The 23,739-nt window shown below is 35.0% G+C and overlaps 1 protein-coding gene across 11 annotated transcripts in view; it reads left to right on the forward strand.

Annotated features, from left to right (window-relative positions):
- Nucleotides 1-23,739, forward strand: part of PAPOLA (poly(A) polymerase alpha) — a 54,486-nt gene that overhangs the window by 9,498 nt on the left and 21,249 nt on the right. For 6 of the 11 annotated variants that reach the window (XR_011250283.1, XR_011250285.1, XR_011250287.1 and 3 more), the window contains exons 2-13: nucleotides 5,573-5,758; nucleotides 6,168-6,234; nucleotides 8,901-8,982; nucleotides 10,723-10,832; nucleotides 11,298-11,351; nucleotides 13,677-13,788; nucleotides 14,437-14,526; nucleotides 14,617-14,755; nucleotides 16,310-16,382; nucleotides 17,709-17,829; nucleotides 18,773-18,857; nucleotides 23,390-23,443. Coding sequence is in view for 6 of the 11 variants with exons in the window: in XM_069559410.1 (XP_069415511.1) it covers nucleotides 5,573-5,758; nucleotides 6,168-6,234; nucleotides 8,901-8,982; nucleotides 10,723-10,832; nucleotides 11,298-11,351; nucleotides 13,677-13,788; nucleotides 14,437-14,526; nucleotides 14,617-14,755; nucleotides 16,310-16,382; nucleotides 17,709-17,829; nucleotides 18,773-18,857; nucleotides 23,390-23,443 (1,173 nt within the window). In the remaining 5 variants the exon portion in view is untranslated. The remainder of the gene's footprint in view (nucleotides 1-5,572; nucleotides 5,759-6,167; nucleotides 6,235-8,900; nucleotides 8,983-10,722; nucleotides 10,833-11,297; nucleotides 11,352-13,676; nucleotides 13,789-14,436; nucleotides 14,527-14,616; nucleotides 14,756-16,309; nucleotides 16,383-17,708; nucleotides 17,830-18,772; nucleotides 18,858-23,389; nucleotides 23,444-23,739) is intronic. The other 5 variants (XR_011250284.1, XR_011250286.1, XM_069559408.1 and 2 more) reach the window with 1 other exon arrangement.

The raw sequence follows: 23,739 nt of genomic DNA on the forward strand, positions 1-23,739 counted from the left end.
AAAAGTTGATATAAGAACATATTAAGGATACAGGTTTCCCTCGGTATCCGAAAGAGAGGGGTCCTATGAAACCTTTTGTAAGCCAAAATGGCATAAAATGAAGAAGCAGCTACCTTACATGCATCTTGCTAACAGATGCACAGAATAAGTTGAGATAAAGCATAGTGGATCACAGACACCATTCAAAGTTATGGCAGTTTGATAGTGAACACACATATTTTCTGGGAAAGGAGGTTGGTGGTAGTGCCACTCTTGCCTCTCAGGGTGCAGGCTCTCTCTGAAACAGCTTGCAAAACAAATGAGCAGTGTTTTTGCCTCTTTTTATAAAAGTGAAAATCCTCCTTGGATTTCATTCAGTTAGTGAAAGCAAGTACTAATGCAGGTTTTCATTGGAGTGTTCCTTACTTTCCTCACTTACTTGAAGTGGTCATCAATATACTACATCCATGACTGATCATACTTTGACTGTTTGAAAGTATGGCTACTTAAGTGAAGTCACTCAGTCGTGTCTGACTCTTCGCAGCCCCAAGGACTGTAGCCCACCACACTCTTCCATCCATGAGATTTTCCAGGCAAGAGTACTGGAGTGAGTTGCCATTTCCTTCTCCACAGGATCTTCCAAACCCAGGGATCAAACCCAGGTCTCCGACATGGTAGGCAGACGCTTTACTGTCTGAGCCACCAGGGAAATCACTTAACTGGTTTACAAATCATAGGAACTTGCAGCATTTGAGTTAGCTTTATGTTTATGGCAGTAGAGTGGTTCTTAATGTTTCAGAGTGCAAGTATTGTTTAAACTGGATGCCTAAGCTTTTGAAACAAATCTCTAGCCAAAATAAGCAGCCTACATTCATACTCCAGTTTCACAAAAATGTTGTCATTTCTAAGTACCCTAATTAGATTTAGATCTTAGACAGCCTAGCATGGGGAAGGGAAGGATCTTTGTGTTTGGAAACTGGTGTTCTGTGACATAAATGTGTTACTGTATTTAAATTTTTAGTTTGCCATCCAAAGCAGAGAAGAGCTTTAATGACTCCGTAGAGGTACAGCTTAATAAAAGTGACACAGCTAATGGCAGAGGTGACATCAGAGCAGCATAACTAGTAGAAGTGAAGTCAGGCCTGCTTTCTCTTTATCAGATTGCTTTTGGGTTGAGAGCAGATTTTGTGGACCCAGTTTTGAATGCCTTTATACCAGAAGTCGTGTGGTTTTTAGGAAGCCCTGTTTTAGGAGGGTGATGTTTGGTAGCAGTGTGGATGGCAGACTGGCATAGTCAGGGGGTAGAAGGAGTGGGACCAAGAGTGCCAAGAGCAGAACAAGTATTGGAATCGAGTTGTGATATAAAATGTTGTTGAAGTATAAAAAACAAGAAAAAAATAAAGGTGGGCATGTGTTATGTGCAAGCTTTGCCTTGGTGTAAATTATTTTAAATATTATAAAGAAAATGCCCCTATAAGAGAGAACTCTGAAAATATTTAGTATTGTGCTCTCTTCCTCCCTCCTGACCTCCAAAACAGTAGAATGGGGGAAGGAGTGTTGCTGCTGCTGCTAAGTCGCTTCAGTTGTGTCCGACTCTGTGCAACCCCAGAGATGGAAGCCCACCAGGCTCCCCGGTCCCTGGGATTCTCCAGGAAAGGACACTGGAGTGGGTTACCATTTCCTTCTCCAATGCATGAAAGTGAAGTCGCTCAGTCGTGTCCGACTGTTAGCGACCCCGTGGACTGCAGCCCACCAGGCTCCTTCATCCATGGGATTTTCCAGGCAGGAGTACTGGGGTGGGGTGCCATTGCCTTCTCCGGAGGAGTGTTGGGCTGCCCTTTGTAATTTTGTGCATGTGAGCTCACTCACTCAGTCCTGTCCAACTCCTTGTAACCCCGTGGACGAGCCCACCATGGCTCCTCTGCCCTTGGGACTTCTAAGCAAGAATACTGGAGTGGGTTGCCATTTCCTTATCCAGGGGATCTTCCCAATCCGGGGATCCAACTCTCATCTTCTTCATTGGCAGGCAGATTCTTTACCACTGAACCACTGGGAGAGCCCTTTGTAATTTTGAAGGGTAGGGCACAATTCATCTCTTGCTCTGATCCAGAAAGGATTAAGATTTAAAAAGGCTTTAGTCATATTTTGAAAGCTGGCAAGATGTTTACATTAAAGGTGGATGAAGAGGATGGATCAGGGCAGAGGTATAAAACTAGAAATTAGGGTACTAAAATAGTTCTTACAGAAGTACAGTGATTTTTGGATTTTTGCAGAGAACTTGCAGGATGGCCATCAGTTTTGCTGTAAGAATTCAGGCGGTAGCCTAAAGGTAGACACGAATATGTTCATGAGATGAAAGTGAACCAGTTATTCAGGAAAAGCACAAGCATTCTTGATATTTAAATGGAAAGCCAGAAAGAAATTTTAATGGATCACAAATACTCTGGCTCTGTATCTAGTTTTTTTCCTTATTGTTTTATATAATTGAAGAAGTTGGGATTCCCTGGTGGCTCAGACGGTAAAGCGTCAGCCTACAATGTGGGAGGCCCGGGTTCGATCCCTGGGTCAGGAAGATCCCCTGGAGAAGGAAATGGCAACCCACTCCAGTACTCTTGCCTAGAAAATTCCTTGGATGGAGAAGCCTGGTGGGCTACAGTCCATGGGATTTTTTTCCTTATTGTTTTATATAATTATAGAAGTTATTATTATTATTTTTTAATAGTTAAGTGTGAAGAAAACCGCATTTGGTAAAAATGTCTCTAAAAAGTGATGGATCATGGACAGGTGGCTCCTATGTTCAAGAATTTGAGGAAGAGCTTTGCTTTCTTGGGATTGATAGCTAGCTGTCTGGTGTATGGTTCCAGGAGAAATTCTGTAAAGGAGAACTTTTCACCCATTATTAGAATGTGTATATTATTTTTGTTAGAAACAAGACAGCCAAAAAGATCCTTAAATTTTGTCCCTCTCCTTAATTTCTAATATTAAAATTAAATGGAAAAATTTGACTTCTGCCATTCAATCGTAGCTAATGTTTCTACATTTCAGACATTCAGAGCATCTGGCGTCCTAGAATTCCTAGTCTACCTACGTAGGCTAAGCTTAAGCCATTTTTATTGGAGGCATAGGTGTCTTATGCCTTTCAGAACATGTATTTATTTCTTTGCTTTCATTTGGTTGTGATTTATTTTTATTTCTTTCATACACGTTCTTGAATTAGTATATATTCTATATATAACTTGTATTAAATATGTACACATAAGAGAGGTGATATATATGTTCTTTTTTGCATTAGATGAGTCAGGTAAATGTGGTTTATCTTCTGTGATGTGACTACATTTTGAATAAACATTTATAGCTGGGGTATGATTTGTTTCCCCATCAGAATGTTAATGTGGAAACTAATGTAGACATCAACATCCCCCCCCCCCCAATTAAAGTAAGCAAACTTGGTGTGAATTTAGAAGTCTGAGCTTACTTGGTGTGAATTTAGAAATCTGAGCCTCTATCCAGTATTTTTGGCAGTATAGTTGAAATAGACAGTGGACTTTCCTAGCATTGTTTTTTTGTGTGACAATGAAGAGCTTGAATATTTGAGAAAGAAAAAAATGAGTCTGCCAAGAAAGCTTAATGCCACAGAGAATGGGCACCCATATTTTGGTGATACTCAAACTCAACTGGTAATGAATTTAGCCCCTTCAGAAAGGAAAAGAGTGCAAATGAACTATTACTTGCTCAAAAAAAAAAATCAGTAGATGTTTAAGTTAGGAAAACATGAATTCAGTTTATACTTGGCTTGAAAGCTTTTATTGTTTACTTGAACCAAATATGGCTAGAGTGAACTTTATATTTGTTTTCTTTTCTGGCTCTACTTACATTAAAATCATTTATAAAAAGTATTTATAATCCTGGGTTGGTCATGAAGGGCTGTAGTTTACTTGGAGAAACTCATATGAAGCAGTGAACAATGCACGAGAATTTAATTACGCTAAAATACGTGGTAAGTGTATTTTTTTACACTTAATATGTAATTTATCTGGAATCTATTAGAGCATGGTGGGAAGAAATGGTTGGACAGTTTTGTGGGCTACCTTTTTTATGTTAGTTTTATGGAACCTGAGAATAGCTATTTGTTGACTGACAAAAATATGTATTAACCAAGATACTATAAATGTATTTGCACTTATGTTAACTTCTATATTTTAATCATATAATGTGAGATATTTAGTCTCTTGACAGTGCTTGGTGCTCACGTGGAGCCCCAGCTCTGTGAATTGACATCATAGTCTTATATAGTAGTGGAGTTTATATTACAGTTACTAGGAGGAAGTGATCTGATGTAAATTAATTGCTATAAGAGATAAATCTGATTCATATTAATTCAGCAAATGTTACTGTAAAATCTGACTTAAAATTGAGACAATGCATAACTTGTTCAGGAAGCATAAACTATTTAATGCTGTACAGCCTATTGACTAATTAGTAAACACTGTGGGTTTCCTGGCATTCTTAGGTATTGTGTTGATATCAGAAGACAGTATAAGACGGGGTCCCACCTAGTATAAAACAGAACCCAGGACAGTAGTGAATGCATAATGGGACTTAGCTACATAGGATTCCTGCACCTTATTGTTCTAGTAGGCTATTGCACTTAAATTTAAATATGTATATGTACACATATATATATATTTAGAACTTGGAAAGAAATAGAGATATGTGTGTATATAAAATAAGTTATTTCTTAAAGAACAGAATTTGGGGCAAATAACTGATTGAAATGTTAGCTTTTTCTCCTTACCTGGTTTTGTACATTATTTGACCAGGCAGTTTTTTGTTAATAATTGTGCTGCTTTAGAATCCCTGTCCATTGACTTATAAAGGGAGGGGAACAAAAACAAGAATTGCTTGCACACAAAAAAATTGAGTCAGATTAATTTCCTAAACCATTTAGAACATACTGGACCTTTTCACTAGTTATGTTAAAACCCTGTTGGTTGTAAAAATCTAGAATTTCTCTTAAAACGGAAAAACATTTGACTAATCATTGTTAAAGTGTAAATCTCTTAGCGAAAATACTGTAACAAGTTTAGTGTGAATATAGTTCTCCCCCTCCAAGTTATGTTGCTGTTATTTGCCTCATTATCTATGAATTTTATTCATTGCTAGTCAGATGTTAAGTTCCACTTGGTGAATCTCTTGTGTTGGTAAAACTTTTTGTATTTATCTCATCTCTTTAGAAATAACAATTTAACAGATTTGGCTTCTTTTCAAGAAATTTGAAATTTCTCAGAAGTTCACTGTATCCTTGATTACATTTTCTCTAGCAATATATTTGATCGGCTATTCATGATTTATTTAGATGTTTAGATAGTAGCTAAGTTAGTAGATAGTAGTAGATAGATAGTAGCTAACCACTCCTTGGAGTGGGAGGAGAACTAAAGTTTTCTTCTTGGTCATTTAGTTTTTGCATTATTTTTTGTTTTAAAACATGTTTTTGGAGTATGGTAGGGAATCAACTATGTTTAGAAATGCATTTTTTCTAGTTATGCTGATTTGTTTCAAATTGTGGAAATTTTTTGGCAGTAATTTTATCCAGTTCTGTTTGCAGTCCAGTTACAACACAGGGATCACAGCAAACACAGCCGCCACAGAAGCACTATGGCATTACTTCTCCCATCAGCTTAGCAGCCCCCAAGGAGACTGACTGCCTACTCACACAGAAGCTAGTTGAGACCCTGAAGCCCTTTGGGGTTTTTGAAGAGGAAGAGGAACTGCAGCGCAGGTCAGTGTGTGTATGTTTATGTATTCTTTTAAGGTACAATTTTTTATTAACATAGTAGGCTAATTTTTAGGAATTCTGTACTGAGAGTCAGAATTTTTCACCCCATTATATATCTGTTTCAAACAAGAATGATACCTCGAAAAAACTTTCCATCTATATAAAGGTCTGTTTCCTTTATTTTGATTTGCAATAATTTTGGTTAGTATAGTACTACAGCATTGTCAGGAGAAAGAGGAATGCCTTGCTTAGCTAAAAGATTGTCTTGTCCAGTGTAACAGTGCCTACATGTAGCTAACTATTATAAACTTTCTTTCTGATAACTTAAAAACTGGTTAAAATTTAGGAAGCTGCATATTAAAAGTAATCTGGAATAACAAACAACCTGATAACTGATATCCTCTATCAACAGGATTTTAATTTTGGGAAAATTAAATAACCTGGTAAAAGAGTGGATACGAGAAATCAGTGAAAGCAAGGTAAGGTGACTTAACAGTATAGGAAGAAATTTATCAGCTGAACACAGCAGTTGGCTTATCTATTCTTACTGAGTGAATTTAGAGTCTTTAATGTTTAGAATCTTTTGTTTTAGACTGTTGACACTAGAATTTGGTGTCTAGCTATTTTGAAAACAGGAAAAACTGAATTAAATTCAGTGATTTTATAAATACATTTTGGTTGAACACTTCAAAGCTGAAATTCTGTGATTACTTACACATGTCAGAAATATTATTTCCCCAAAAGGTGCTTTAAAAAATGTATTAAATATATACATTAAATATTCAAGACTCTTGTTACCTTTTAAGGAATTCTACAACAGTGAGCATTCTTAGGCCTTCAGATATTAAACTCAAACTGAATATTTAGTTTTTTATAATAACATTCCTTGAGTTTTTAATATTTCATAATAAAGAAATAATACAACTGTTGAATTAATGTCTAGGCTTCTGGTAAAGGAAATGTGTTCTTAAAAAGTTGTGTAGAAGCCATTTTTTAAAAAATTCTGTAAATAGTGGTTGTTTTTCCCGGGTAGTTGAAAATGCGTATTTAGTCTATAATACAGTTGAGAAATTGATGGTAAGAGAACTGGAAATAGAAGAAAACCTGAGGCAAGGTGTCAAGGTGGAAGAAAAGTTAGAATCTTCTGGCTTTAGTCAAATTTACAATATTGTTTTCTTAAAGCACTGTATATATATTTCAAGAACTGGACTAAAACTTTAGCAGCCAGATTATTCAAAATTGAGGATTCTTTAAGTACTACATACTTGTCATTGATAGAGTTTTGGTAAAAATATATTTTGAAAAGAACTTCTTTTGAGCTAAAGCAAAGGATGTGCATGTTTAAGTATTTTTACTCATTTGTTGAACTTTGTGATTCTTCATTCTTGGGTAGAAAACACAGCTTTGCTTTAATGGCTTATTAGACCTTTAAGTTGAAAACCATAGACAAGGCCAAAACTTGAGATTTATTTAATATGAAACAAGATTTCCAACTCATTGATAGTTTTGTTTCAGTAATTTGAGTACCTTGTTTCATTAACTGATAATTCTTGATATAATTCTTCTTCCTCATTTTCCTGAGGGTACGAAAATTTATTTGGATTAATGAATTAATTTCATTAATTTCATGGGCTTGCCTGGTGGCTCTGCTGGTAAATAATCCACCTGCAATGCGGGAGACCTGGGTTTAATCCCTGGGTTGGGAAGATTCTCTGGAGAAGGGAAAGGCTACCCACTCCAGTATTCTGGCCTGGAGAATTCCATGGACTGTATATAGTCCATGAGGGTCACGAAGAGTCGGACACGACTGAGCAACTTTCACTTGGTGAAGCTACTGTTCGTTCCTAGTCACGTTCGTGCCCTTTTCTCTCTAGGCTGTCAGTAGTAGATTGGTCAGAGATGGGGCTTCAGCAGTTAGGCTTTACGGGTGTGATCTTTCATGTCTCTTTTCCTATTGGGCATTTCTTCTTTTGTTGGTTTTAAGACTTGATGCAGAATTTCTTCATATTGACACTGTTGATACACTTGAACCACATAGGTCTCTCTTTGGATCCAGTTCCCCAACCCAGGATTGAACCTGTGCCCTTGCAGAATCTAAACCACTGGACGACCAGGGAATTCCTTATATAGTTCTTTTTTAGGGATTATGCTGGAAGATGTTAAAAGCAGCACTCTTCCAATTGAATGCACTTGCCCCTGTCTGGTCTCCCCAAACTGTGACAACCAAAAATATCTCCAGTTAAATCAGTAGAGAATTTTTAATGTATTAGTTACAATTAATTTATAAATATTTGGGAAATTTTATATAAAATTTGAATTTTCACTTAGTTTGATTTATTTGCCATCCTGTATTCTGACACTTAAAAAAGGTTTTCAGTTGAATTGTTTTTCTGTGATGTATTAATTAAGAAACAAGAGAGTCCCTGAGCTTGTTACACTTTGTGTTTAGGGTTTTTGGAGTATGGAGTAACAATTTGGTGTTTTTGGAAGGGTGGTGGGGAAGAGCTGTCTTTATGTTCTCCTACTGAACAAGACTTCACTGAGGAATTAGAAAGTTCAGAGAGACTGACCTAGCACACATGAAGACTTTGTGTGTGTGGAGAGACATTATCCTCCTTATCCCCAGGGGCGGTTAAGTATTCTCCATAGTGTAGTAGTGCCAGGGTCATGAAGATGAAAATCACCAATAAGTTTCATTTTTCTCAGAATCATCCCACTAAACTATTAAATCATCCTACTGAACTATTAAGAGTAGCATTATTGGCCTTAAAGTCACTCTTGATACAGTAAAATACCGTTATATTCTCACATTGATGATTTATGCAGCACCTTGTCATGATTAAAATATGTGATTCTAATATTACTTCTGTGGAATCACATGATCTCCTCGACCACCGTCGTCTTTATAGCAGTTTCCAAAAATGTGACAAAATATTAGCACTGATTAAAAGTTGAAAATCGCTTAAATTTTAAGTTAGGTTACTCTGTGAAGGCCTGGTATTTTATAGAGCTTATAGTTTGTTTACCTTGTATATAAATTTGCATGGAAAGTGTTTTGTTTTTTTGTCTAATGTACAGTGTTACTTGAAATAGTTACCTTTGTGCTCCACTGGCAAAATGACTAATTTTTTATTTGCTTCAACAGAATCTTCCACAGTCTGTAATTGAAAATGTTGGTGGGAAAATTTTTACATTTGGATCTTATAGATTAGGAGTACATACAAAAGGTAAATACTGTTTTAATTATCTTGAGAAAGAATACTTTTAAAATGAAAAAAAATTGTAAGCACATCCATCTCAGTTACTTATGGTGTATTGTTATACAACTTAGGTTTGTATGGAAGTACTTCAGGAAGCCTAAATTTGATAAGAATGATATAAAGTGATGCCTTCTATACCTGTACTCTTCAATGTAGTATTGAGTAAAATAAATTTATGTGTAATAGAATTACCCATATTTTCATTGTTGAATAACCACAAGTGGTTAGTGGCTATTATATTAGAAAGTGCACGTAAAGTACAATTTTTGCCATTGGGGAGTGATTTTGGGCAGTGCTGCTCTGTATATCATTTGGTCTACCTGAAGAATATCAGTTTGGAAATCAGAACAAAAATGAATTAAAGTTTTTCGGGGGAAATTCGTGGTTTTCCTTTTCCTTTTTATTACAAAGTCATGAAATATACTTAAGGAAAAAAACAAAAAAAATGTGTATCTTCAGTCAGTATCAATCACTAATAATATTTTCTTAGTTACATTTGTAGGTTTTTCCCCCTGTTGGGGAGAACATTATTGAGGTCTTTTTTTTTTTTTTTTAAACTGAGCGTAGTTAGTAAGCCTTTGGTCTTCATGATCTTATTTATTGTTCAATATTCTTATGTAACAGATAGGAGTCTGAGACTTAAAGAGACAATACAACTTGAACAGTTGCTTCTAGCCATCTCCTGGCAGAGCTAGAATTCTAACTCTGGCAGTCTGAGGCTGTAGTTTTCAACCATTAACCACTAGCCTCTGTTAAAACTATCTGTCAGGGAACAGTCCCTGGTGGTCCAGTGTTTAAGACTTGGCTTTGCAGTGCAGGGGATGTGGGAGCTAAGATCTCACCTGCATCCTGGCCAAAAAGACCAAAGCATAAGATAGAAACAGTATGGTAACAAATTGAGTAAAGACTTTTGGAAACAGTTATCTGCCAGTCTCGTATTCTCTGCATTGTGGCGTTATTCCTTCTCCCCACCTCCTGCTGCTCTGTGCTGGAAGCAGTGCATTTGCTTTGGATGTTTGCTGTGAACTTTACGTTCTTTTCTCCCTTCATGAATACGCCAGGTGTCCTGCCTTCAGAGTTAGTGCCTCAGGTATTGAGTCTTTTAGGAAAATGACCATGTTGACTTGATTTCATATTGATCTCCTCTGTTTATGACCCCGGTTACTGGTTTTGATCATTTTTTTGTGTGCTTCCTTATGTACTCAATGCTGGCCTCCTATCAGGTCCTAAATTAATAGCAACCGTCTTACATGGTCTACCTTTTTGGATTCTTGCCGATGGTGCTTCTTGCAGTGTATAGGTCCCGTTTAGGTGCAGATAGGAGCCTGGAAGCAGCAGTCATAATGTACAGACAGTAACTGTATGCTTTTTGTTTCCCTGATGAACATGGCTGTGACTAGTGACACCAAGATACTGGGTGTATTCTTGACTAATTCCTTCTCTTATCATAAAAGTTCCCATCTGAGTCAGGTTTCTTTGACTCCCAGTTGACCTGGGCCATTGCAAATAGAAGTTGCTTTAGGAAAAAATATATCCCATCAATTAGGGTCATGTTTTTATTATACTGACTGGTAGCTTTTCTTTTTGTTTTTTTTAAGGAAAGGGGTGCAGTTTTAGAGGCTCATTACTGTCAACTACTGCCATGATAAGGTGCAAAATAATTTTCTTGTAATACTAATTAGTAGTTGGACTTAATTTTTTTTCTAGGTGCTGATATTGATGCATTGTGTGTCGCACCAAGACATGTTGATCGAAGTGATTTTTTCACCTCATTCTATGATAAGTTGAAACTACAGGAAGAAGTAAAAGATTTAAGAGTACGTAAATGTTCTGGGTGAAAGGGGAGGAATTAAAAAAGTCAATTTAGTCAGTTGCATGAGTTTTTTATGGTGTAGCTATCAACTTTATTGAACTCTTGTAATTTGCCAGACCATTTTAAGCTTAAGATAATACATGCTTGTATTTTATTCTTTACAGCAGTCTAAAAATCATAAATCTGTAATCTCATGTACAGAGTAGGAAGTGAGGCAAAGAAAATAAACACTAAGCAACTTGGCCCTCATCATAATCATAGTAGCAGAGATCAAGGGTTTGAACCAAAGCTTGTCTGATTTAGGATTCTAGTGTCTTTAAAGTATTTACTGAGAACCTAGTTTGTGTCAGGCATTATGGTAAATTATATTTAAACAGTTTTAAGTATTGCATTTATTTAAGTGTACTAAAACTAGTATAATTCTAATGTATGGTTTCAGAGACACTAAACTTACTTAATTTTCTCACAGGCTGTTGAAGAGGCATTTGTACCAGTTATCAAACTGTGTTTTGATGGGATAGAGGTAAGGTTCAAATAGACAGTTCTTACTATTGTAATTTTGATAGATGCAGGTTAAAAACTTGATTTATTTAGAGTTTTGTAATTGGTGAGATGGTGTGATATTAATAAGAATTTTTTTAAATGGAAATGGTAACCTGTTCTTTTATAACATTTTTTGTCCTTTTTTAAAAAAAGAGACTTGTGAAACTAGAAGTTAAAATACAGACAGAAATGTACTGACTTTGAAATGCTGCTGCAGAACAGTTTCCTTGATAGGTTTTCCATATGCAGATTCTATGTACTTTTAATCTCACTAAGGCAGTCCATGGGTCACAAAGAGACATGACTGAGCTACTGAACTGAACTGAAAGCAATATAACAGTGTATTTTTGCAAATAGAACTTTTCCTTGACTTTCATTTAAGTGAAATATGTAAGAAGTTGAGAGGAAATCGTGGCCTGGTGGTGTGTGTACTGGAGTGTTTTCTGATAGAGGGGGGTAGCTGAGCTCAGGTTCTTGAGGTGACGGGCCGTTTTCTCTGCTGTCTTCAGCATGTCATGGCAGCAGCTGCAACAAGGCTGACAGTGCAGCAGCTCCAGCATTTGTTACGTTACTTCCGCACACATGATGGTGCCGGAGCACCACTGATAGTAATTCTAGTTATGAAGTTTACAAACTGGAAAGATAATGCTTCACTTTTGAAAAAGTGGTTTTTGTAATTGCTGCATAAGGTGCCTGATATATATGACTAATACGTTGACATAAAATGCTAAATTCGGTAAAGGATTATCAAGTTCAGGCAGTTTTGATTTACTAAAGTGAAAGTCACTCAGTTGTGTCCGACTCTTTGCAACCCCATGGACTCCATGGAATTCTCCAGGCCAGAATACTGGAGTGGGTAGCCTTCCCCTTCTCCAGGGGATCTCCCTGACCCAGGAATCGAACCCAGCTCTCCCTCACTGCAGGCGGATTCTTTACCAGCTGAGCCATACTCACTGTCAATTTATTAAATTTAAAAAGCAACCTGTAATGTAGGTGACGCCTTGTTTCCCAAGTTTTTATTTTTTGGTTAAGACCCGCCTCATTGTGTAAACTTTCAGAATGGAGACAAACGTCAAATGGTTAGTTGAAATATTTAATGTGTTTGTTACCACTGAGTTGCTTTTTGAGTTTATATTTTTCCCTTTTGAAAGTGAAAGTCAAGTCGCTCAGTTGTATCCAACTCTTTGCGACCCCATGTCTGTAGCCTACCATGCTCATCTGTCCATGGGGTTTTCCAAGCAAGAGTACTGAAGGGGGTTGCCATTTCCTTCTCCAGAGGATCTTACAGGGATTGAACCTGGGTCTCCCCCATTGTAGGCAGACGCTTTACCGTCTGAGTCACCAGGGAAGTTCGTAGTCTTTATTATTCCTGTCTAAATTGAGGGAGATACTAGATTTTGGTATCTGTATCATTGGAAAATTAGACTATACCAAAAACTTGATTTGTGTAGTTTTTTTCCTGATCTTATAGGTAGGTGCATGTTAAATGACTTTTCACAGTAAGCTCTTAAAGTATACCTTTTTAAAGTGGTCTTATGAAAAGACTTGTTTCTCTAGTAGCAGAGTTTGGAACCATGAAATCATCCTCTCAGGAATAATTACCAAATCTTTGCCAAGTTTTCTTTTGCTTCCACCTTTCCTTGAAAAAAGAAAAAAAAACCCAATTTTGTCAGTAGCATTCTATGAATAGACCTCAAAATTAGCCAGTTTTTGTTTCTGTTAGTCAAAACTAAGTTGGAGAAATAGACTGTAATATTATAAATATGTAAGTTCATAAATACAAGAAGCTTCCTGACATGTTTATTTGGGCCAGATTTAATCATATTAGCCTTATATTCGGGAACCTTTCAGCATATAATCAATACACAGTTCACGTATTAATGGATGGAAACTTAAACAGTTAACTAAGTAATCCAGTATGTAACATTTAGCAAGGGTAGTGAATTAAACATAGTAAGTATGATTAAAATGACAAGTAACTATTTATAAAAGTTCAGTTTAGTATTACCATGCTTTAAGATCTGGTAAAAATACCTATGGTAAGAATTTTGTTTGAACTTTTGGAATTGTCATGTTAACAGCTGATGAAAAGATTCTGGTTTTAAGGAGTATTGTTTTTTTTTTTTAAAGAAATGTCTTAAAACTGGTTTGGAAAAGACTAGTACATGCATATGTGTAACTGAATAACTTTGCTGTACAGCTGAAACTAATACAACATTGTTAATCAACTCTATTCCTGCATAAAATTAAAAGTTCAAAAAACAGTTTGACAGATACGGAGCGTTAAACTTTGTTTTTGTTTTAGATTGATATTTTGTTTGCAAGATTAGCACTGCAGACTATTCCAGAAGACTTGGATTTAAGAGATGACAGTCTGCTTAAAAACTTAGATATAAGATGTATAAGAAGTCTTAACGGTATGTAAAAGCCTACTTCCTTTTACATAATAGCAGTTTTGGTCAAATATGAAATGGCTTTCAACTCAGGTCTTGTAATGAAGCTTTTAATAGCCCTATTATTTATCTGTGAGTCATATAAAATGAGCTTTTTACTTAATAGTTAGACTGCAGTGAGATATTTAGTAATTTGTTGTACTCGTTGATGTCTTGCACTATTATTTCTTTGCTCTCTGGAAATTTTAAATACTGTCTGACATTTGTACTTTGTTGCCAGAGGTTTAGGTCTCACTTCGTAACTGTTTAAATTTTGATCCCGATAACCTTCATAACGTTTTCATAACGTTGCTGCATTTGAACACTTACTTTAGCATTGCTTGTTACAGTGCTCTTAAAGAACAGTTCTTAGAGAGTTAAGTGGATCATGCTGTATTCAGTGTGTCTGAACTGGAAGACATTTTAATTCTGGGTTGAAAATTTGAGATGAAGCAGAGTACAGTTCAGACTCTTTAGTTTAGGTTAGTGCTTGTAGTTCCTCTTTATGAACATTACTGATTTTACCAAGCAGATTTTTATTTAATTTGACATTAGTCTCAAAATTTAAAAGAAATACTCTGATTAAACCTTTGATGATTTATTTTTTTTTTTCTTTTTACTCCTGTTAATCAGGTTGCAGGGTAACCGATGAAATTTTACATCTAGTACCAAACATTGACAACTTCAGGTTAACCCTGAGAGCTATCAAACTGTGGGCCAAACGTGAGTTCAGAATTTGTTGGCTAGCTTATTAAACATGTTTAAGCTTTTGTTCAACACTAACCTTTCCTTTTTGCTTTTCCCTATCAACAGGCCACAACATCTATTCCAATATATTAGGTTTCCTCGGTGGTGTTTCCTGGGCTATGCTAGTAGCAAGAACTTGCCAGCTTTATCCAAATGCAATAGCATCAACTCTTGTACATAAATTTTTCTTGGTATTTTCTAAATGGTATGTGTTTAGATTATATTAAAATAAAATTGATTGTAGACACTGAAGTTTAGTCTTATTTCTATGACATTTCTGCAGCTGGTCTCAGATTCAAATTTAAGTTCACGATGTAGCAGTGTAGATAGCCTTGGGGAGATCATGTTGTATGTAAAGTGACAAGCCTAATTCTGTTCGTTTTGCCAGCTTTCCCAGGGTAGTAGGGCAGGTCCTGTTTGTACATCCATGCGTAAACCTACTCTCCAAACAAACTGAATTTTAGCTGTAATGTTTGCTAAAATCCAGTGAGTTGATAGGTTGGGATATTAATTACTTTGGATAAAACTTGACACCTCGTGTACTCTTTGAATTCTTCTAAATCTGTAGACCGTTTCTCATGGTTGTTTGCTTTCAGCTGCCCATTTATCTTTGGTAGAATATTAAAGATATAAATGTTTATATAACTTTTAAGGGTAACTATAAGTGCTTGAAAAGCAATTGATTATCCCTTTGAGATTAATTATTAACCCAGGAAAGGTTTTTTTAAAGCTCTTCCTCATTTAAGCTTGGTCACATTTGTCAACCATTATATAGGTAGGAAAGATTGCTATTTCATATTAGTTGCTTTGACCCAAAAGGTTAGAGTTCTTGGTTTTTAATCAAATTGATCTGAAAGGTTTGTCTTCCGTATTTGTGTCAACCTCTCTACCTTCTCCCTCTAAAATAGTGTTTTAGTAGTTTTATAAAAATTAAAGAGTTATTCAGAGATAGTTTATAATTAGAGCTTTGTCACACTTTTCAGAACACACCCTGTAATTTATGGATTTGATAGCATTTAATTATATATAACCAAAATTGGTGAGAAAAATGTCAGAATTTCTCTTAATGCTGCACGTACATAGCAAATAACATTTTTAAGAAGCTAATCTTGATACTGTGTGGTGCAGTCCATGGGTTCGCAAAGAGTCAGGCACAGCTTATGAATGAACAGCAACAACAATCTTGATACTAAAGGTGCCAACTGTTTTCCAGTTTTTAATCTCTTCTATAAAGACTTGAGTAGCTAACTCACAGGACACAGCTTTAAAACAGTGTGTTCACATCATTACTCATATTCATATTAATAACCTTTAAATCATGAGATAGAGATTATAATTATTCATACTCCTTTGCCTGTAATGAATTAAGCTTTTCATCCTGGGTTTTCTTTGGAGCTAGCATAAAGATAGGGTTTTTGTCTTTTCATGGGAGATTCTATCCTGTTCAACATTGAGATGAACACATCAGATTGTCTTGGGGTAGTACTTTTTAATTTGAATAGTGCTTTATCAGTTCTTTGAGAGGTAGAGAAGATGTTTGACTTCAGTCTGAGAAAGCTACCAGGTGGTTGGAGTTAATTTCATAGAAAAAAATTAATCCAAATAGTCTTAATGTCGACAGAGGAGTAAAAAGTTATATATACCAAGAGTGCAAAATGAATGAAGAAGAATCACATTCACAAATGCTGTATGTTTAGCAAAATACGTGTAGATGGTAATATCCAGTAGTCTTATCAAGTGCTACAATCTTTTTAAACAGGGAATGGCCAAATCCAGTCCTATTGAAACAGCCTGAAGAATGCAATCTTAATTTGCCTGTATGGGACCCAAGGGTTAGTGTATTATTTTTTCCCCTACAAATTCACACTGTGCAATAACGAGTAGAAGTCATCTGCATAAACTGAGGGAGACTTCCCATTCTGTTACGTATGAGTGGACATGTTCGTATCACATTTTCTTTTTAATCTCAACTAGAATTGTCCTCTGCTGTGAGAAGCATAATTATGTACCTTGGAACCACATTTAATTGTACGTAGTTTATAATATCAAAGTCACTAACAATTTATATATAGAACTACCTTGTAAGTCAAAGTTGTGTGGGCATTTGTGCTTAAAAATAATAAAAGGATACTAAAAATCCCTGTATTTTTTTTTTGTTCGATCTAAATATTCTGTTAAAATTGGGTTATTGTAGGGAAACTGTTGCTTAATGTTTAATCATGACAGATAACGTCTAAGCAATATCACTTCAATTACTATGATGTAATTGTAAAAATTGGTCTGGCGAATTCAGATTACAAAAGCATGGTTGGGCTGAAGAGGAGCCTCCATTCTGCTTTTTTGGAAGTTATGATCTTCACTGCTAACTCAGTTTAAATGTTAACAACATGCACTTTATTAATGGATAAAAGAAATTTAGGTTTGTAAGGCTTTCTAGGTTTATAAAATTCTATTAATCTACACTGTTTATTTTTCATTACAGTATCAAAAATATTTTCAGTTTTAAGCCTTGTTGATGGCATCAGGTTGTGTATTTTCAGGTTTTCCAAACCTCAAGACATTTAATTTGGGAAGGATATGAATTTACAGTTTTTTCTGTCAAAAAAAATGCCACTTTCATCATTAGTTATATGGATTAAGATTAATAGTTATTAAATTGTTTTGTTATCTTTTAAAATTATACCAACATGGACAATGTAGTTGTACCCTGTGTTAATGAGCTACTCCTGATAAGTTAAGGGTATATTAAAGACTAAGTTTCCAGCTTGTTTAAAGTTTTTACACAGAACATGCTGTAATGTGACGTTTCTCAAAAATGTAATTGTGTGTACATCCCTATTTCTGTTGTTGACAAGAGAAAAACTAAACATCAGTAGGTGCCAGTTAGAACCTTTATTTTGCTCAACAGGCTCACTGTTTCTAGTAAGGTCACCAGAGTAGTCATGCCCAAATGATTGAAACAACCCATTAGTTAAGACCAAGTCACAGTTTCTGTAAAGAATTCCTTAAAAAAAGTCTTTTTACATGGTTTTTCTTTCTCAACTCCAGCTATGAATGAAATAAAATTTAATCATTGGTTCAGTTTAACAAGGGGTAAAAAGTCCAAGTATCTGTTGACTATGTACTTGAAGAAACTGATTGGCTGTTGTTGTATGTAGGTAAACCCCAGTGATAGGTACCATCTTATGCCTATAATTACACCAGCATACCCACAACAGAACTCCACGTACAATGTGTCCGTTTCAACACGGATGGTCATGGTTGAGGAGTTTAAACAAGGTAAGTGTTTATCCTTATGCTCTCCTTTATACAGGAAGGATTTACATACCATTGTTCACCCAGTAATCGGGTATTCAATTAAATGGAAGAAAGCATTCACCAAAGTGGATTCTGGTGTTATTAATTACAGATTATATTTGAGAATTGAAAAACTCAGTTTAGTTTCTTTCAAGCAAATTATTCTTGATTATATATTGGAAGATTTAACATTTAAAGCTATGTCCTTAGCTGGGCCTTTATGGTTTAGTGCCATACTATTGCCATGTGAAATTTTAAATAATCAGTTTCTCTCCATTGATTGACATAAGAGGCTTTTAGCAGGCTGTATACTTGAAAAAAGCTTTGGGTAGGATTTTGGCCACACTGCCCACTGTTTTGGAATAACCTCTAAACTTCTGAATCCTATGAGTATTGCTAATTTGAAGGAGTAGCTATGGTAAATGGTCTTTGAGGGAAGTAGCTTGAACTGGATTATTTAATTTGACACAAGTCAAGGAAATAGAATCAGCTATATGACTGCCAACTTCAAACGCAGATTTGTAAAGTTGTTTTTGTAGTCTAAAGGGGTACTTCATGGGAAGATGTTACTGTCCTTTTACAGGAAATTTTTTTAGAAGGGCAGGAAAGTTTATGGAAAATTTTTTTTTTTCCTTGGGTAACTCAGTGCTTCAGTTTTAGGAGAGAGGAATTCTATGAGCATGGCATTTTAAAGTATTGGCAATTTTCCAGAAACATGGATCTCAAGTTCTCCAGCTTTTTTTGTTTTTGAAAAGAGTGTATGTATGTAAGAATCTTTATGCTGTAGAGTTTATAGACTAAAATTGCTGTGTTAAAATTATGATTTTAGGATTATAATGAATGCATGTAGTATATTTAAAAGATCTTTAAAATTCTAGATTCTTAGACTGAAGCATGCAAATATTTTAATATGTTTTTAATTTAGGTCTTGCTATCACAGATGAAATTTTGCTGAGTAAGGCAGAGTGGTCCAAACTTTTTGAAGCTCCAAACTTCTTTCAAAAGTACAAGTATGTATTTTAAGGCATGTCGGACATGTTGCTCTCTTAAGTATTGGTTTTAATGGTAGCATATGTGACATCTCTTGCTAGACTAATGTAGTTTGAATTTTCCTTTAAACATCTATACAAGTTTTCTTGTCACAAAGGGCATACTGTTTCAGAAAACATATTATTTTGTCAAGGTATAGTGTAGTCCCTACAGTTTTGCTGCTGATGTAACCGAATTTCTGCATTTGTAGCAACATCAGTTCTGAGGGTTTGCTAGTCATCACCAAAACTCTAAATCTGTATACCTTGGCAAAGGAGTGAACTGTTAAAATCTGTAGTTAATATTCTCTTCTAAGTAATTATTTTCATCCAGTTCTGGAAGCTTATTCTTAAGATTCTCTATAATACAGGCAGAGCTAATAAAATGTCAATATATGTAGTCAGCAAAATGTTTTTAAGTCGTTACAGTACATGATTGGCCTACCATTTCCCCCTACTGTTCATAAAGCCCCTCAAGTATTTCTACAAATATTTTCATGGAATCTCAGTGGGTGTCATATTTTTTACTAATGGTTTTAATATAATGATTTAATACTTCAGTATAGGTTAATAGCCTGATTGTGTTGGTTTTGATGAAAACTGTAAGTTATAATAAATCATACTTTAAAAAAAAAAAACGGACTTGCACTTTTATTTGCCCTGAGCTGAAAACTTGCCAAAGTCCCACTTAAAAAAAAATTTTTTTTCTTTAATGCTTGAAACTTTCCTGACCATTTGATCTTATGTTGGATTGTGTTTTGTAATAATCTAAGCAAGATTGCTTTATGCTATTTCCCCAATTAAAAACAAGAATGATGACCTTCATGATGTCTCTGTGTTTTGTTTCTGTATCTTTTGCATGAAAAAGCAATAATGGAGCCAGCTTAATTGTTGTGTTCTGGGAGCACTGCATTGTCAGTAAAAATTTTAAACAGCATAACAGTGAATGTTCTTGCTTACTATTCCCCATAAGTTGTGCTTTTCCATTTGGTGGACAAGTTTGCATCGTTTTTTATTTTAACCACTGTTGAGCGAGTACCTTTGAACATTTAAACTAATAAACATATTTTGATACTGTAAAAACTGGCATGAGAGAGCACATGATTACTTGTAAAGAGAATAAAGAAACTGATCTTGTAGAAGTGTCAGCATCTCTTAATCCCTGAGAATCCAAGATGAAGCTAGATAGATTCTTCTTTTTGTCCCATTTTCTTGTAGGAATGAGAAGTGGGTAGAATGAAGTTCTTCTAAGTATGTACTTAAGTGGTTTCTTTCTCTTTTTTCACTTTAAGAAAGATTAGTGTTGAAGCTGAACAAATCTTGATATTGTCATCTATTTAAATTTGTATTACTAGAACTTTGAAGGGTTTTTGTGTGTGTGTGTGCGTGTTTTGATGCTTGTTTAATTTTTCTTTTAAAACTTAGGTTATCCTTCAAAACCTGTGCCAAAAAGTACATGTAAGGTGGTCTGTTGACTAATTATCTTTACTGAATTCTCTTGAAACAAATTATTTTAGGTTATTAAAAACAACTTGAAACATAGAAATGAGGATGTAGCAACAAAAAGAGGAAATTAGATAATTTCAGCTGTGAGTCCTGGGAAAAAAATTTGAAAACATGACAACAAGCAGCTGATTTTACCTATACCAAATTCACTTATGTTTTAACTTTTCTCAAAAATTTTTCCTCTTAAAAAATTTGTAATTGTTATCATTAGACTGAGTATTCCCAGGTTTGAATTTTTCTTTTACTATATTGTATGAAATACCCCAAAGACTAGCTGTTCAACTGAATTGAAATGCTTTTTTCTTGTCAAAGTTGGTTAAGCTTATTCAAGTATATCCTGAAAGTGTTTTGTTTGTATAGGATTCTAAGTCATCTGTGGTCTACCTGCCTACCTTTCTTGGAAGGGAGGAAACCAGGAAGGAAAGTTTCACTTGTCTTAGAAAGCTTGTGGAAAAGGGATAACATTGCCTTGTGGAATTTTACAGTCTTAAGAAAATACTTTTCATGTTCTACCGTTAAAGATACTAAAGCCGACATAAGTAACCAGCAGTAAAGTAAATCACTGTTGACATAGGAAGTGTGAAGACTTCCTTCAGATCTTCAGTTTCCTTAGGAAATAAGGAAGGAAAGGTATTAGGGGAGAAAAACTAAATGTTCTCAGGAATAAGACTAATAATTTATCATTTCAAGGAGTCTGTATATATAGAATAATTTAGCCTCAGAATGTGTTAAAAGCTTTAAGAACAATGAACTCTATAAACCTGAGTTACTTAAAGATGGAATCGCAAAGATTTTTGCCAAAGAGATAAATTAGATTTTCGGTATAATGTCTTGAGTTGTTACCTACCCAGGGAAAATGTTCATGTGATGAAATGGCCAGGAAACCTACCCAAAAAGATGCTTTTGGGGGGATGAATAGTTGTGAGGTAATAACAACTAAATTAAGTGTTTTTAAAGAGGTTTTAATTTATTTGTGATAGATTTTTATTAGGTTTTTCTTTTAATTGAAAACTGATAATCTTTAAATTTGGGGAAAAGTTAATCATTACATTGGCATCAAAGCCTTGTGAAGCCATTTTAGTACCTTAAGCACAATCATGACATTGTGAAATAGAGGATAGTATTTTTTTGAAGCAACAACAAAATTAAATATAGTCTAGATTTAGACCTATTTTTAGTCTCTGTGCTCTGATAGGAAACTTATTAATGGCAGGTTATTTCTATTAAACATAATTACTGTTTTAAATCTCCCACTTCATATTTGGTTAAATGTAGCTGAATCAAGAATGTTTAATGTCAGCATACATACTTGGTGGTGGTTTAACACTTTCAACTATATTTAAACGGATGCCTTTATTGTAAACAATGTGCAGAGTAGACCCCTCCCCTGCCCTGGCCCCTTGGATTTCAGTAAGAACCAAAGTTGAACTCTCTAAGCTTTAGAACTTTAAACTTTGAATTAATTGCCAACGAGATTATGTTCAAGTGAACTTTATATTTTGCCATAAATAGAGAACACTGTGTATCATTTAAGCTTTTGTTAAAGACTCAGATGGTCATTAAGAGCATCTATTTCACTAGTGTGGTGCTAGAGTGTTTTGGAGATCTGAGTTTTGTCCTAATAGGTGAACCCAGACAACTTTGTCTTGAGTTTTTGTGTGCATGCCTGCTTTTTATACTTTGTCTTCTCCTGTTACAAGTTGTTATACTTTGATTTTCTTCTCCATACCCCTGCCTCCCAGACCTGCCCGCTCCCCGCCCGCCCTTTAAAGATTGTTGTCCATTTTCAAACTCCCAGGAAATTGGAACTCAGGTTACTGAGCTTATTAGGGTTTTGATTGACTTACAAGAGCATTTAGGGCCCTAAGACAGTTTTTTGTATATGTCAAATGCATGAGCTTTTAGTGCTTTTATGTGACTTCTGACTTCTTTTTATTTGGGCTATCTGTCATGTTCCATATATTTGGTTTGCTCTAAATAATTGCTGAACAAATTAAACTGGTGAAGGAAAGGAAGTATTGGCCTATGGAGTTGGACTGCGTATTTACTTTTCTCTGCATGTGTTCATATTTATGTGTATTATCTCTGTTAACCTTAAGTTTATACATGAAGTTTATTTAAAATTGTGGGCATACTCTGGCTTTTCCAACTAGTATCTGGATTCAGTAATGATGTCAGTTTGCTTTCTGAAGTAAAGTTTCTGGTGAGAAGTTTGACTTCTGTCACCTCTAAAATGGGTTTTGTAGAAAAGTATATTGGATTGAATTTTTTTTTTCAGTCTTATGAAGTTGAGTTACACTTTAGTTTTAAACAGTTTGTTTCAAAAACATTTAAAAATAGATACTTGGTCATGATTGTGTTTTCTGAATTGAAAATTTGATTTTGTGCTAATTTGAATGGAATTGAATTCCACATAGAAATCACATTACTTTGTTAATCTCATGTTAAAGATGTCTGCTTCTTTGTTATTGAAATTCAGTGTTTGAAAAAAATCACGAGGCCTTACTTAAGTATTCAGTTTAATTTTTGCTACCTTTTAATTTGAATTAAAAAGCATAATGTATTGGATACTATTTTTGAAATTACTGATATAATATGTGTATATTTAGTGATCCTGCTTTTGTGGCTAAAGCCTTGGTGCTTTATTTCCATCAAAGCAATTTTGCCTTTAATGGGTTATATTTTAGTGAGGTGGCTCTTTAAAGATAAGGCACTCCACTAGAATCATTGTACCAAATTATCAGTGATGTTTAGTCAACGTTTTTGAATTAAGCTGCTTTGGGGGTAATTTTTCGTAAAATTACTTTCTTTTACAGAAGAATTAAACTTGCCTAGTAGTCGCTAAACTTGTGGAATTTAGTCTTTATGATTTTACGTGCAAACTGAAATTGCAGTTCTCTCTTGCTAAATTGATCTGTAACTGTCACGAAGCTTATTACATTATGGTGTTAATATCCAGCACGAAGCACTTAAATGAAATAAATAGCATGTTGTCTTTATCTTCAAAGGCATTATATTGTACTTCTAGCAAGTGCACCAACTGAAAAACAGCGCCTAGAATGGTGAGTATCAGATTAGACTTTACAAAACAAAAACAGTGCTTCAAAACGAATCAGATAGCCCCAGAACACAGTAGGAGACGGAAGTCCTTAAAACATCAAGTTTGATTTTGTTCATCAATGCAGCTTTACTAGTTAAATGGAAGTTTTAATGGAAGTATAGAAATTTGGAGATCCATATACAACTTTTTTTTTTGTTTGTCTTATAGAGATCCATGTATTATTTCTTAACTGTATTTAAAGTGCTTTCTTCTAGTTTACTGATTTTTTTGTCTGTAAATATTTCTGGGGATGTCTTT

Source organism: Ovis canadensis, chromosome 18 (genome assembly GCF_042477335.2).
Source record: "Ovis canadensis isolate MfBH-ARS-UI-01 breed Bighorn chromosome 18, ARS-UI_OviCan_v2, whole genome shotgun sequence".
Classification (NCBI taxonomy): Eukaryota; Metazoa; Chordata; class Mammalia; order Artiodactyla; family Bovidae; genus Ovis; species Ovis canadensis.